The sequence below is a fragment of the Callospermophilus lateralis genome, chromosome 6, assembly GCF_048772815.1.
Source record: "Callospermophilus lateralis isolate mCalLat2 chromosome 6, mCalLat2.hap1, whole genome shotgun sequence".
Lineage (NCBI taxonomy): Eukaryota > Metazoa > Chordata > Mammalia > Rodentia > Sciuridae > Callospermophilus > Callospermophilus lateralis.
The window spans coordinates 119349011-119361451 of NC_135310.1; the positions used below are offsets into that span (position 1 = coordinate 119349011).

A 12441-nucleotide genomic window follows, 5' to 3' on the forward strand; every position below is an offset into this window, starting at 1 on the left:
GTGAATCAGACTCCTATAAACAGGTATGCCACAAACAATATCGTTTAATAAGTTTAATATGCTTTTTTTTTTCCAGATGGTTCACAGAACCAGTACACTCAGGGTTTGATTAGATGTTGCAACATTAAAATTTCCCAATACTGACCAGGTTTCCAGTTTGTTGCATACATTCTCATTGTTTTCCTCAAACAGAGGGGAATGGAGCGAGTGACCTTTCCTTGACAGTGATTAGCAGTAATAAGACCACTGTATGTACTTGGCAATCCCCCAGAATTCTTTACATCTACCGTTCAGTGTCACAGGGAGAAGGATTTTGATTTGTTGTCTTTCAAAGCTTTCCTGAGCATGACTTTAAGATTCCAATTCTGTTTAGCACCCTGAGTGGGGGAAACAGCTTGAACTTATGAACCAGGACACATCTGACTTTTAGTATCTTACATTAAAAACTCACGGCTTTAAGCACATACTTAGCCAGTGAAGACATTTCTTCACAAAGAAATGCTACAAGTCAGGCTAAATCTTGAGTGAAAATGAATAAACTGACTAAAAAGACTTCTTTCCATTCTAACAGGAAATTTTTTTTAAAACAGTTATAGGAACTTTACCTATTGCCATTAGAGATATTGGATAAGCTGAAAGGATAAATAACAAGTAAGGAAAATCAAAGTCCGGCCACTTAGCAAGGCCTCACTGTTGCAGGTTGTCCGAGTGTTTCCCCTAGTGCCACAGGAAACAAAATACCTTCCATAATATCTACTGTGCGATCCTACCCAGAAATGAATGGAATATTCCTGTTCTGGCTGAGGGAGCAATGAGGCAGAAGGCCCTAGTCTCTGAAACAGTTAATGGGGGGAAATCCCTAGTGTAAAGGTTTGAAATGGAAAGTTCCCATCTGGCAATACTTCAAACTATCTTCTACCACTCTGTTTCCCCCTAAGGAAGAATTAGTGTGCATTAGTTAAGTGGAAGCATTTAAGTTATGGGGTATGTTGCGGGAGGGTTATCCCTTGTATATTCCACATAGAAACCATGCTTTCAGAGCCATGGAAAAGGAGACACAAAGGTTGAAGCCATGGCAAAATGAAGGTCAAATGAAATATACAGCAAAAAGCAGCCATCACGTGAATAGAACCACTTCTGTCTTAAAATCAAAAACTAGGTTAATTATTCCAGTGAGTTGAAAACAATTTGAGATTGCCAACCATCCCTGCAGCCCAGTGAAGAGGATTTACACTCTAGTCTGTGTGCCCTAAAGCTTATCCCCAGTTGCTGCATGTAAACAAGAAATCTTGATGATCATAGATAATATAGTTGTTCCACAGCTGAAATGATGATGTGCAGTAGCCAAAGCCTCTGAGGGACGGTGGTGCTATCCTCCCGACATTTTCTTGAGGTACTATTATTTCTGGTTCAGTCTTGCAGTTCCAAAGCAGAAAGCATAAACAGTTCAAAAGGGCTGACACTACTTTTTCCTTGTTATTTTCTTTTGCACTTATTCTGAAGATTACCACTAGTTCATACTTCATTATGAAAAGGTTATCATCACCCAATGAATAAGAGTATAAAGTTACACAAGATAATTTTTTACTAAAATTCTAACGAATAATGAATCCTACCACATTTTCCTGAGGGGTAATTTCAAGACAATGGCCCAAGCTGCCACATAAGTCAGAAATTCTAAGACTCCATTTGTCATATGGACAAGAATTCCAGACTCCTTCAGAGAACCCAGAAAACACACAGCTCTGGCCATTAAGAGGTCAGCCTTGGTACTTGCTGGATGTGTTTCTACTTTAAGCTTAAGGCAAAGGTATACCAAGCAATGCCTACTAGACACATCTTTGCATGGCGGGATGCCAGAGGAATATGGAGGGCAAGGCAGGAAGCAGAGAAAGAGAATCAGAATGTGATTTTAAATTACTTCAGGGGAGCCTGAGGTTGAATAATTCTATTTTCTGGCTACTGAATCTCATCCCTCTACTTTCCTCCAAGAACATCAGAAATGCACACTTGAGAGGACTAGTGATCTACTTAGCTCAACATCCTGCCCTTGAAAGAAGTACTACAAACATCCCACTTTGAGGAGGGATGTCACCTCTCAGTTGTTGATCACCGAACAGCCCCAGTTTTACATCATTCCCTTTGGGGGACAATCGTACAGGGATTCCTTTTAAGCCTTCTGCATTCACACTTAGATTCTGCAGGTGACCCTTCTTAAAACAATCAGGTTTCCCAATTCTTTTAACCAAGGTGATGAGGCAGAACCTTAAAGCTAGAATTTCAGGACTGGATCCTTGCTCCCACCTGGATATGCGACCAAACACTCTGTTTTCATTCTTGTTGAACATAGTCCACATCTTAAAAGATGTGTCATGCAGAATATTTTTGCTATTCTCTGGACCTTTCCTCCGTTCACCGTACACTTGATAAATAAGGTCTCTAGAGATACACAGATCATTTAAGATGTACCCACAGTTCTGCATGAGGTACAGTGGTGTTTGCACCCCTTCCTGGTCGCGCTGAGGAGCTAGGAGCTAGGCTCGGGCCACTGTATCACATCGATCCCCCGCTCAGCAGTGCTTTGCTGGCGTTCCTGAGCTCACCGCCCCATCAACTGAGCATTCTTCAGAAACCCATTCCCTCACACTGACTGTGCCAAACCTCACTTGACACTTTTTTGAGTATTCACAGTCCTGCTAGATGTGATCTGTCCATGACTTTGTGAGGGTTTGTTGTCGTCTGTCTCCATCTCTTCTGGTCTACCTTTTATCGTATGGAAACGGCAACATTTTATTGCATTGTCAAGACCTACATTTGGGTCATTTATAAGAATCTTAACACTGAACCAATCACTGACCCTTAGGAAACTTCCCCTGCTAACATTCTCTCCAGAAAAATGTTTCCTTAGTCCCAAGTCTTTAATTTATGTCCCAAGAATGACAAATTCCCACAATCTGATAGTAACTGATATCTTAAAATTTGCCTTAGTGGAGAAATTTAACTAAAGTCCTTAAAAGTCTCAACAAATTAGATCTTGTTCCCATGTTTCTTTTTATCCTCAAAAAAACAGACTATATAAATCAAGCATGATTTCCTATAAAAGAAACCATTTACTTCTCTTCCAATAGGTTATGTTCGATTAAGACTTCAGTGATATCACTACTTCACTATTTTACCATCTTGTTAAATCAAGGTGAGTTAGCTGATACCTTCTGCCAAATCGACACAGCCTGAACCACACCACAGAGGTATGGATGAAGGCAGAGTTTTGAAGAATTAGGAAAGGGAAATCCAGATATATCGAAGGGGGTTTTTGCTGCTGCTGCTGTTGTTTTTTACTTACATCAAAATTACATGATTTTTAAAAGCCATAGTAATAGAGGGGAGTGAGAGGCAACAGGTTGAGATGTTTATGTTAATCAAGATTTAAACACATTTTCAGTTCCCAAATGACCAAGTGCTCAGGTGAGCAAAATCAGGATGCTGGGAAAGAAGATGACCATGAACCTCAGGAAGACAGAGGAATTGACTTCTCAGGTGCAACTGCAGAAGAGGGGCAGGAGCCTGGAGGGCTCAGGAGCCCAGAGGGCTCCCGTGTTGACCGTACCTCATCTTGCCTTCACCCTAGCTCAGAGTGAACATTTTTTTCTTGATTTAAATTTCAAATAAATTATGTTACAGAAAGGAAAGATGATATGGCTTAGTCACAACTGCTGTTTACTTTCTTCCACAGCATCACAATGATGAAATTACAACAAAAGGAAGCTTGACCCTGAAAAATCTGACTGTAACATCTGCCAAGATGATCTGAGCCTCATTCCCATTCCAAAGCAGGCAGAGTCCAGGTCTCCCTTATTCTTGTGCCTCTCTACCCACCCTCCCCTTGCTGAGCTATTTCCTGTTCTCTTCCACTATAAAGTTCTGGTCAACAACTTTTCAGGTCTGCTACAGGAAGCTCTGGGACACGAGACCTTTGGTGGGTCTGTGGGTGGCTGAGGAAATGGGTACTTTCAATTGTTCACACAGGCTGTGAAGGAAGCAAAAATCTCCACCATGAAACCAAGAAGTGAAATGGCCCTACCGTGTGGAGAAGATTCCACTTAGTGTGCAGAAGGCCAAAAGGCTTTAGCTTTATACAGGCAACAAATGATGCTTGAGCCACGTACAAAGCGACCCCAATTTCCTGGGATGCAGTCAAGCTTTGCCCTATCCTCTATCCAAGCTAGAAAAGCTAGCGGAAAGTGCACCCAGGAGGCGTGTACTGAGCACACCCGGTCCCTCCTGCATCCTCAGCGGATCATTCCAGTGCTGGAAGACGCCCTCTGTCCCAGGTGGTGCTACTGCTGGTGATCTCTTCTCTCCTTGGCACAGACGGCTGAGCCTCTGCTATCAGAGCTCAAAGAGGGGGTTATATTTCCTAATCTCCTGAAGAAGTTTCTCTTTATCCTGGTTAGCACTGGCCAATGCTTGTTTAGTTTCTATAAGTTCTTTTTGTAGGGTAGGCAGTTCATTCACCTGAGGAATAACAAGCGGTTCACAGTTAGTGAATATGGTAATATCACCTTGCAATAATAGCCAGTAAAGAGAGCAGGAAGGAAGAATTCAAACAGAAAAATCCACAGGTCAAGTCACTGATCAAGAGACCTCAGCCAGATCTCCTCCAAGAACCTAACTCCCTTTTCAGAGTCCATCAGTTCAAGGACAGCAACCACTCGCCTCCAGCTCCTGGCTTACGTCCTCTGGCCAGCAATTCCAGAAGCTGCTGCTAGGGGACAGGAGACCAAACCACCCAGGTGCTCACAACATAAGCAAGCTTTTCAGCCCTATGGCTTTTCTTAACTTCCACAAGTACAGCCCCTACTTGTTTATGGGAAGGTTCTGTCCAGTTGGGTCCTTACCTGTTGTCTATAAACCTCTCCTGTGGGCACCAGAAATAGCTGTTCTTTGAGGGGCTGCTTCTTCTCACTTTTAGGTACTTCAGCTGATGGTCTGTCCTGAGCAGCAGCTGGAGAAAAAAGTAAAGGTTCTAAGTGAAAAACTACTGCCAATGGCCACAGTTCCTGATTGTCACCTATTCACTTATGGCGGGGAACAAGGCAAAGAGGTTAAGAGGCTGATGAGCCCAACTCACCGCCAATGTGGAACACGCCATCATCACTCCTCTTCAGCACAACATGCTCCATGGCCACAGTGATGGGGACAGGGCCTGGGGAAGTTGGATAGATGGGAGGGATATCATCCTGCAGGAAAGAGAGGACCACATGATGCCCCCAGACAGCTCAGAGCAAGTGAGGTAACACAACTCAAGCTTCTACCATTCAGTCTGAAGCAACTTCATGCCACTGGTTCTCCATATATTCTTGCAAGGTATGAAAGACATAACTGAGTCCCATTCTGGAGATCACAAAACTGAGGATCAGATAAACTGAGAGCTTATGCCTGGTTCTGTTTTATGCCAAAGACAGGGTTAGAGTTAGAGACAATGTTTCTCTCCCTACCTGAACCCAGGCCCATCTTGTGTGTGCGTGTGTGTGTGTGTGTGTGTGTGTGTGTTGGAATCCAAGACCTCACACATAACCAGACAAGCATTCTACCACTGAGCTACATCCCCAGCCCAACCCAGGCCCTTTTACTTCAATATATGTACTACTAAAACACTGACAGAAAACGCTAATATGCATTTCCTCACCTGAACCTCACTACATTTTACAGGGACAAGGGAAAATGATAACAACCGTCATTACCAGAATTTCTTGCCTGACAAAGTTTAAGGCAAAAACCCAAGTCCTCTCACCTTTAATGTGATACTGGAGTTCAGGAGCTCAATCTGCATGGGGAACACCACTGGGACTTCCTCATCCTCCAAAAAAGGCCCCAGGCCATTGAGCACCGAAGTGAGCAGCTCAAGATCACAGCCTCGAAGTAAGAAGTGCAGGAAGCCATTTTGTGCGGCCAGTGGGGAATGAACAGCTGCACGAGGCCCCACCTCAAAGCGAAGGCCTACGGCTGGCCTGATGTTGTCAGTCTTCAAACTTGAGGATTCCTGAAAGCTTGTACCTTTTGCAAAGAAACACAAGGAAAACATATTAATTAGCATGGGAACTGTTATGAGCACTTTACATCCTTCACCATTCATAGCAACCCTATGCCAAAAGTGTTAGCATCATTCCCTCTTATAGATGAATGAACTAAGCCACAGAGAATAGTTTTCCCAAAGCTGCACAACTGGTAAGCAGCAAGGACAAGACTGAAGTCTGGTGGTCTGATTTAAAATACAGTTGATACTACGGTCAGATTTTTCAGGGGCAAGCTTCCCCGATTTCATCATTGTGCTGCTGTGCTAGACAGTAAATAAGAGTTGTGACCAGCCATTATCATGTTTCCCCTCTGTAACATGCTTTATGTGAAATTTAAATCAAGAAAAATAATATTCACTGTGAGCTAGATTGCAGGAAGAGGTGGGAGGGTCAACAAGAGCGCTTCAGGCTGAGCTACTTTGCTAAATGCCCTCAGGGTGGAAGAAAGGCAAAGGACCAACAAAAAGCTGGCCTCCTATGGATCTGACATACTAGGCCAGGGCTAAGGGAAAGCTCTTGAAACAACACTCTCAACTCTACTAAATTTGAAGTCTTGTTCTCGTTTTTCACTGACAGTCAAGCAGAGTCTATGTTCATCTCTCCAAAACTCCATAAAAAACGGGCTGGGGATGTGGCTCAAGTGGTAGCGCGCTCGCCTGACATGCGTGCGGCCCGGGTTCGATTCTCAGCACCACATACAAAGATGTTGTGTCCGCCGATAACTAAAAAATAAATATCAAAAAATTCTCTCTCTCTCTCTCTCTCTCTCTCCTCTCTCTCTCTTTAAAAAAAAAAAAAAAAAAAAAAAAAAAAAACTCCATAAAAAACGATCTCAGATTTAGCCAAGGATGTGGAACAATTTACATATTTATGAAACTGCAAATTGAGATAACCATTCTGAAAAACAAAGTAGCATTATCTAATGAAGCTGAAGTTCCACCTACCCAAATGATCTAGAAATTATATTCTTAGGAATATAACCCTGGAGAAACTCTTAAACCCATACGCCAGGACACATATAAGGATGTTCATAGCAACCCTATTCGAAACACCAAAAGAATGAAAAATAACCCAAATGGATGTAATTAGTGAGTGGGTACAAGGGATATTTGGGGTGCGAGTGAAATACACTAAAATTAGGTTGTGATAATGGTTATACAACTCCATAAATTTACTAAAATATACTGAAGTGTACAATTAAAAAGAGAATTTTTTACTATGCAAATTATACCCAATAAAGCTGTTTTTAAAAAGCAAAAGGGTTCATGTGATGGCACATGCCTGTAATCCTAGCTACTCAGGAGGCTGAGGCAGAAAGATTTCAAGATCAAGGCCAGAGAGCTGGTCAAAGTGAAAAATAAAAAAGGGCTAGGGGTTTAGTTCAGTGGTAAACCATCCCTGGGTTCAATTCCCAGAACTGCAAAAAGAAAAAGAAAAAAAAGAAAGAGAGAGAGAGAAAGTGAGAGAGAGAAGGATAGTATAGCTATATACTAGGATATTATATAGTAGTGAAAATGAATGAACTATTGCTAATAACATAGACTTTCAAGAATATCACTTTTTTTAATATTTATAAATATCTTTATTTATTTGTTTTTATGTGGCACAGAGGATCGAACCTAGGGGCCTCGCATATGCTAGGCGAGCACTCTACCACTAAGCCACAACACCAGCCCTCATTTTATTAAAAGAAGCAAGAAGCAAGCAACAAAATCACACATTGTGATTCCACTTGGAAAAAAATTAAAAACTTGCAAAGCTAAATAATATATTGATATAAACTCATGTGGAAAAATTATAAAGGTAAACCAAGAAAATTATAAACACAAATTTTAGGATAGTGTTTACCTATGACAACATAGGGACACTGGGACAGTGGAGAGGAAGATTCAGGAAAGGGGCTCCAGGACTTCAAAGGTAATGTACTGTGTATTTATTAAATTAGGTGTGCGTGCAGAGGTTCATCGTTATTGTGTTTATGTTTATACCTAAAGAGACTTCATTGGGGTTTTTTCCTCCCTCTAATGGATGCTGAAGAAAAGGGCTAAGAGCTTGGCATTAGGGCAGCTGCCCTTAGAACACAGGAACAGGTGCCAGTTAACCTCTGGTTGCCCTAGACAAAACTTACCAGCTCTGCTAGAATGGCAGCCGTCCTTACCTGGGCACTGTCCTTGTAGGAACTGCCAGAGTCCCACGGTGCCTAGCTGCTGCAGGGTCAGTTCCTCTGCTTGCAAGGCTACAGTCAGGTCCTCACCACGTACCTCAATCCCAGCAGACACTTCATTCGCCTTCAGAACCAAAACTGAGACCTGTCAAAGGAAACTCCCTGAGTTCTGAGTCCCACGCTTCCAACCCAGAGCCTACCCTTTACATCTAAGAAAGTGGAGCAGCTAACCGAATGAAGGACGAGGTCCTCACCACTGGGTGATACTGAACTGTTGGCCCCTGGGGAACGCTGGCCAAAACTGTCTACAACAGGGCTCCCTTGAACAGCATCATCCAAGACACCTGGAAGGGATCCTGATGGAACAGATTCTGGACCAGATTCTGTGTGAGACAGACAACAAGAGAGTTCAAAAGTCAAAAAATTCTAGTTGAATACAACCTTTAAAAACAATGACAACTGTAAAAACAAAATGGTTATGACACTTATGAGATAACTAGAAATTTGAAGACTAACTAGATATTTGATTAATTTAAGAAATAATTGCTTATTTTCAAAATCTCAACAATGGTTATTTGGTCACATGTATTAAAATCTGTAAATGGAAGTAATCTATCCGTTGATGGATGACTAGATAAATAAAATGTGGCACATCCATATAATAGAAGAGTATTTAGCCTTAAAAAGGAAGAAAATTCTAAATGGGCTAAGGAACTGAACAGACACTTCACAGAAGAAGAAATACAATCAATCATCAAATATATGAAAAAATGTTCAATATCTCTAGCAATTAGAGAAATGCAAATCAAAACTATACTAAGATTTTATCTTGATCCTGTCAGATGGCAATTATCAAAAATACAGGCAATAAATGTTAGCAAGGATGTGGGGGGAAAGGCATACTCATATATTGCTAGCGGGACAGCAAATTGGTGCAACCATTCTAGAAAGCAGTATGGAGATTCCTCAGAAAACTTGGAATGGAACCACCATTTGACCCAGTCATCCCACTCCTAGGTTTATACCCAAAGGACTTAAAATTAGCATACTACAGTAATGCAGCCACATCAATGTTTGTAGCAGCTCAATTCACAATAGCTAAACTATGGAACCAAACTAGGTGTCCATCAATAGATGAATGAATAAAGAAAATGCGGTATACATACTCAATGGAATTTTCCTCAGTTTTAAAGAAGAATGAAATTATGGCATTTGCCAGTAAATGGATGGCGTTGGAGAAAATCATGCTAAGCGAAATAAGCAACCCCCAAAAACCAAAGGCTGAATGTTTTCTCTAATATGTGGATACTAATTCACAATAAGGCAGGCGGCATTAAAGATTAGGTACAGGGAAGTTATGGGGGAGAGGGGAGGGGAGGGGAGGGAATGTGGGGATAGGAAAGACAATAGAATGAAACAGACATTATTACTGTATGTATGTATGTATGTATGTATATATATATATATATATATATATATATATATATATATGACTACGTGACCAATATGATTCTATAACATGTACACTCGGAAAAATAAGAAATTATATCTCATCTGTGTATGATATATCAAAGTGCATAAATGCATCCTACTGACATGTATAACTAATTAAAACAAATAAAAAATTCTGACATTTACTATTGCCAACAAGAAGACTACAAAGAAGACCCTTAAGGGTATTACATTAAGTAGAATAAGTTAATCACAAAAAAGACAAACACTGTATAACTAATACTAATATCAGGTATCTAAACTCCCCAAATTTATAGACAGAGAGTAGAATGGTGGGTGCCACTGGCAGGAATAAAGAATAAATGTTTAATGAGTACAGAGTTTCAGATGCGCAAGGTAAAAAGTAGTCTGGAGACAGATGGTGGCGATGGTTGCCTGACAGTGAGAATGTACTCAGCACCACTGAACAGTACATTCATAAGGGGTTAAGACGGTCAACTTTATGTATATTTTGCCACAATTTTATGTGGCACTGTATCACAATATTTTCAATGCATAAATTGAAAATATTTATGGATAAAAATTATATGTTCGGGATCTGCTTCAAAATAATTTGGGATGAACCAGGAGCAGTGGTGCACACCTTTTTAATCCCAACTACTAGGGAGGCTGAGGCAGGATCCCAAGTTTAAGACCAGTCTCAACAACTTAGTGAGACCCTGACTCAAAAAACAAAAGGGCTGGGAACATAGCACAAGTGGCACAGTGCCTCTGGGTCTAATCCCTAGAGCTGGAAAAAAAAATCTGATGGAGGGAAATAGGTAGTGGTATATACTAAACAAGAATGGCCATGAGTTCTTAATGCTGAAGCAAGGTAATGGCCATATGAGGGTTCAATATTTTATTCTGTCTACTTTTATACATGTTTAAATCTTTCCAAAGTTAAAAATAATTAAAACAAAGTAAACATGTGTATGCACAACCTACCTTAGGAAACAGAGCATTATCTTATTAAAACCAAAACGAGGTATCACCTCACACCTGTCAGATGGCTATTATCAAAAAGATGAAAGAGCCAGACACAGTGGTACACACCTGTAATCCCAGCAACTCAGGAGACTGAGGCAGGAGGATTCCAAGTTCAAGGCCAACCTCAGCAATTTAGCAAGACCTCCTCTCAAAATTAAACTATAAAAGGGCTAGGGATATAGCTCAGTGGTAAAGCACCCCTGGGTTCAATCATGGGTACAAAGAAAAGAAACAAGTGAAAGAGTAATTAGTGGGAATGTAATTAATACAGACATTATGGAAAACAAGATGGTGGTTCCTCAAAAAAACTAGAACTAGAGTTACCATATGATCCAGAAATATCACTTCTGGGTATATATCCAAAGGACTTGAAATCGCATGTTGAAAGTATATCTAAACTCCATGTTTACTATAGTCCCATTCACAAGAGGTAAGTTATGGAATCAACCTGTATGTCCCCATCAACTAATGAATGGATAAAAAAAATATGGTATATGTACACAATGGAATACTATTCTGCTTTTCAAAGGAAGGAAATTCTGTCATTTGTGACAATCTGAAGAAACCTGAAGAACATCCTCCCAAATGAAATAAGCCAAGCACAGAAAGCCAAAACCCACATATTCTCATTTACATGTATAATCTGAAATAATTTAACACAAAGAATCAGAAAGCAGAAGGCTGGTTACCAGGGGCTGGCTAGTAGAGGGATGAAGAGATGTTGGTCAAAGGACACAATGTTTCAGTTAGACCAGAGATAATGAATATGTTAGTTAACTCAATGCAAAACTTGACACTGTACATCATAGCATCACTTTGTACGCCATACATATACAACTATAATTAGTCAATATCTGATAAAAATAAATAAATAAAGGAAGAAATAGTACATTCTCTTTAGATGCTCTCAAGGGACTTTTTTTTGTTTTTTGTTTTTTGTTTTTTAAAGCGAGAGAGAGACAAATTTTTTTAATATTCATTTTTCAGTTTTCAGTGGACACAACATCTTTATTTTATTTTATGTGGTGCTGAGGATCAAACCCAGCGCCCCGTGCATACCACTGAGCCACATCCCCAGCCCTCAAGGGACATTTTAAGTCAATAAGCTAAGAGAACCAGTGTAACTTTTAGAGGAGATAGATTTAATTCCTAAAAGTTACTCATTTTCTAAAGACAAAAAGCTTCTTCTTTTTTTTTTTTTTTAAAGAGAGAGTGAGAGAGGAGAGAGAGAGAGAGAGAGAGAATTTTTTAATATTTATTTTTTAGTTATCGGCGGACACAACATCTTTGTTTGTACGTGGTGCTGAGAATCAAACCCAGGCCGCATGCATGCCAGGCGAGCGCGCTACCACTTGAGCCACATCCCCAGCCCCGACAAAAAGCTTCTTAAAAAAAAAAAAAAGCTTCTAAATACTTTCCAACAATAAACTATATAGGCACAGCGGCACATACTCATAATCCTAGTGACTTAGAGGCTGAGGCAGGAGGACTGCAAGTTTAAGGCTAGCCTAGGCAATGTAACAAGACATTGTCTCAAAATAAAAAAATAAAAAGCTAAGGGGATAGTTCAGTGGTAAAACACTCTTTGGTTCAATCCCCAGTACTGAAGGAAAAAAAAAAAAGAAACTCACACCATTGATAACAAATACAGAACTGATCCCCGAAATAACTACATAGTTCTAAGACTAGTGATTTATCCTTTGATTTGAATCCCTTTCT

At 40.4% G+C, this 12441-nt stretch overlaps 1 protein-coding gene across 1 annotated transcript in view; it reads right to left on the minus strand.

The window, feature by feature from the left end:
* Positions 1–38: 38 nt before the first annotated feature.
* Positions 39–12441, minus strand: part of Bltp3a (bridge-like lipid transfer protein family member 3A) — a 70885-nt gene continuing 58482 nt past the window's right edge. Inside the window, exons 16-21 of the mRNA XM_076858871.1 lie at positions 8473–8624; positions 8236–8386; positions 5795–6057; positions 5132–5240; positions 4899–5005; positions 39–4515 (exon numbers count right to left, since the gene is read on the minus strand). Coding sequence (XP_076714986.1) covers positions 4390–4515; positions 4899–5005; positions 5132–5240; positions 5795–6057; positions 8236–8386; positions 8473–8624 — 908 coding nt within the window. The 3' untranslated portion in view covers positions 39–4389. The remainder of the gene's footprint in view (positions 4516–4898; positions 5006–5131; positions 5241–5794; positions 6058–8235; positions 8387–8472; positions 8625–12441) is intronic.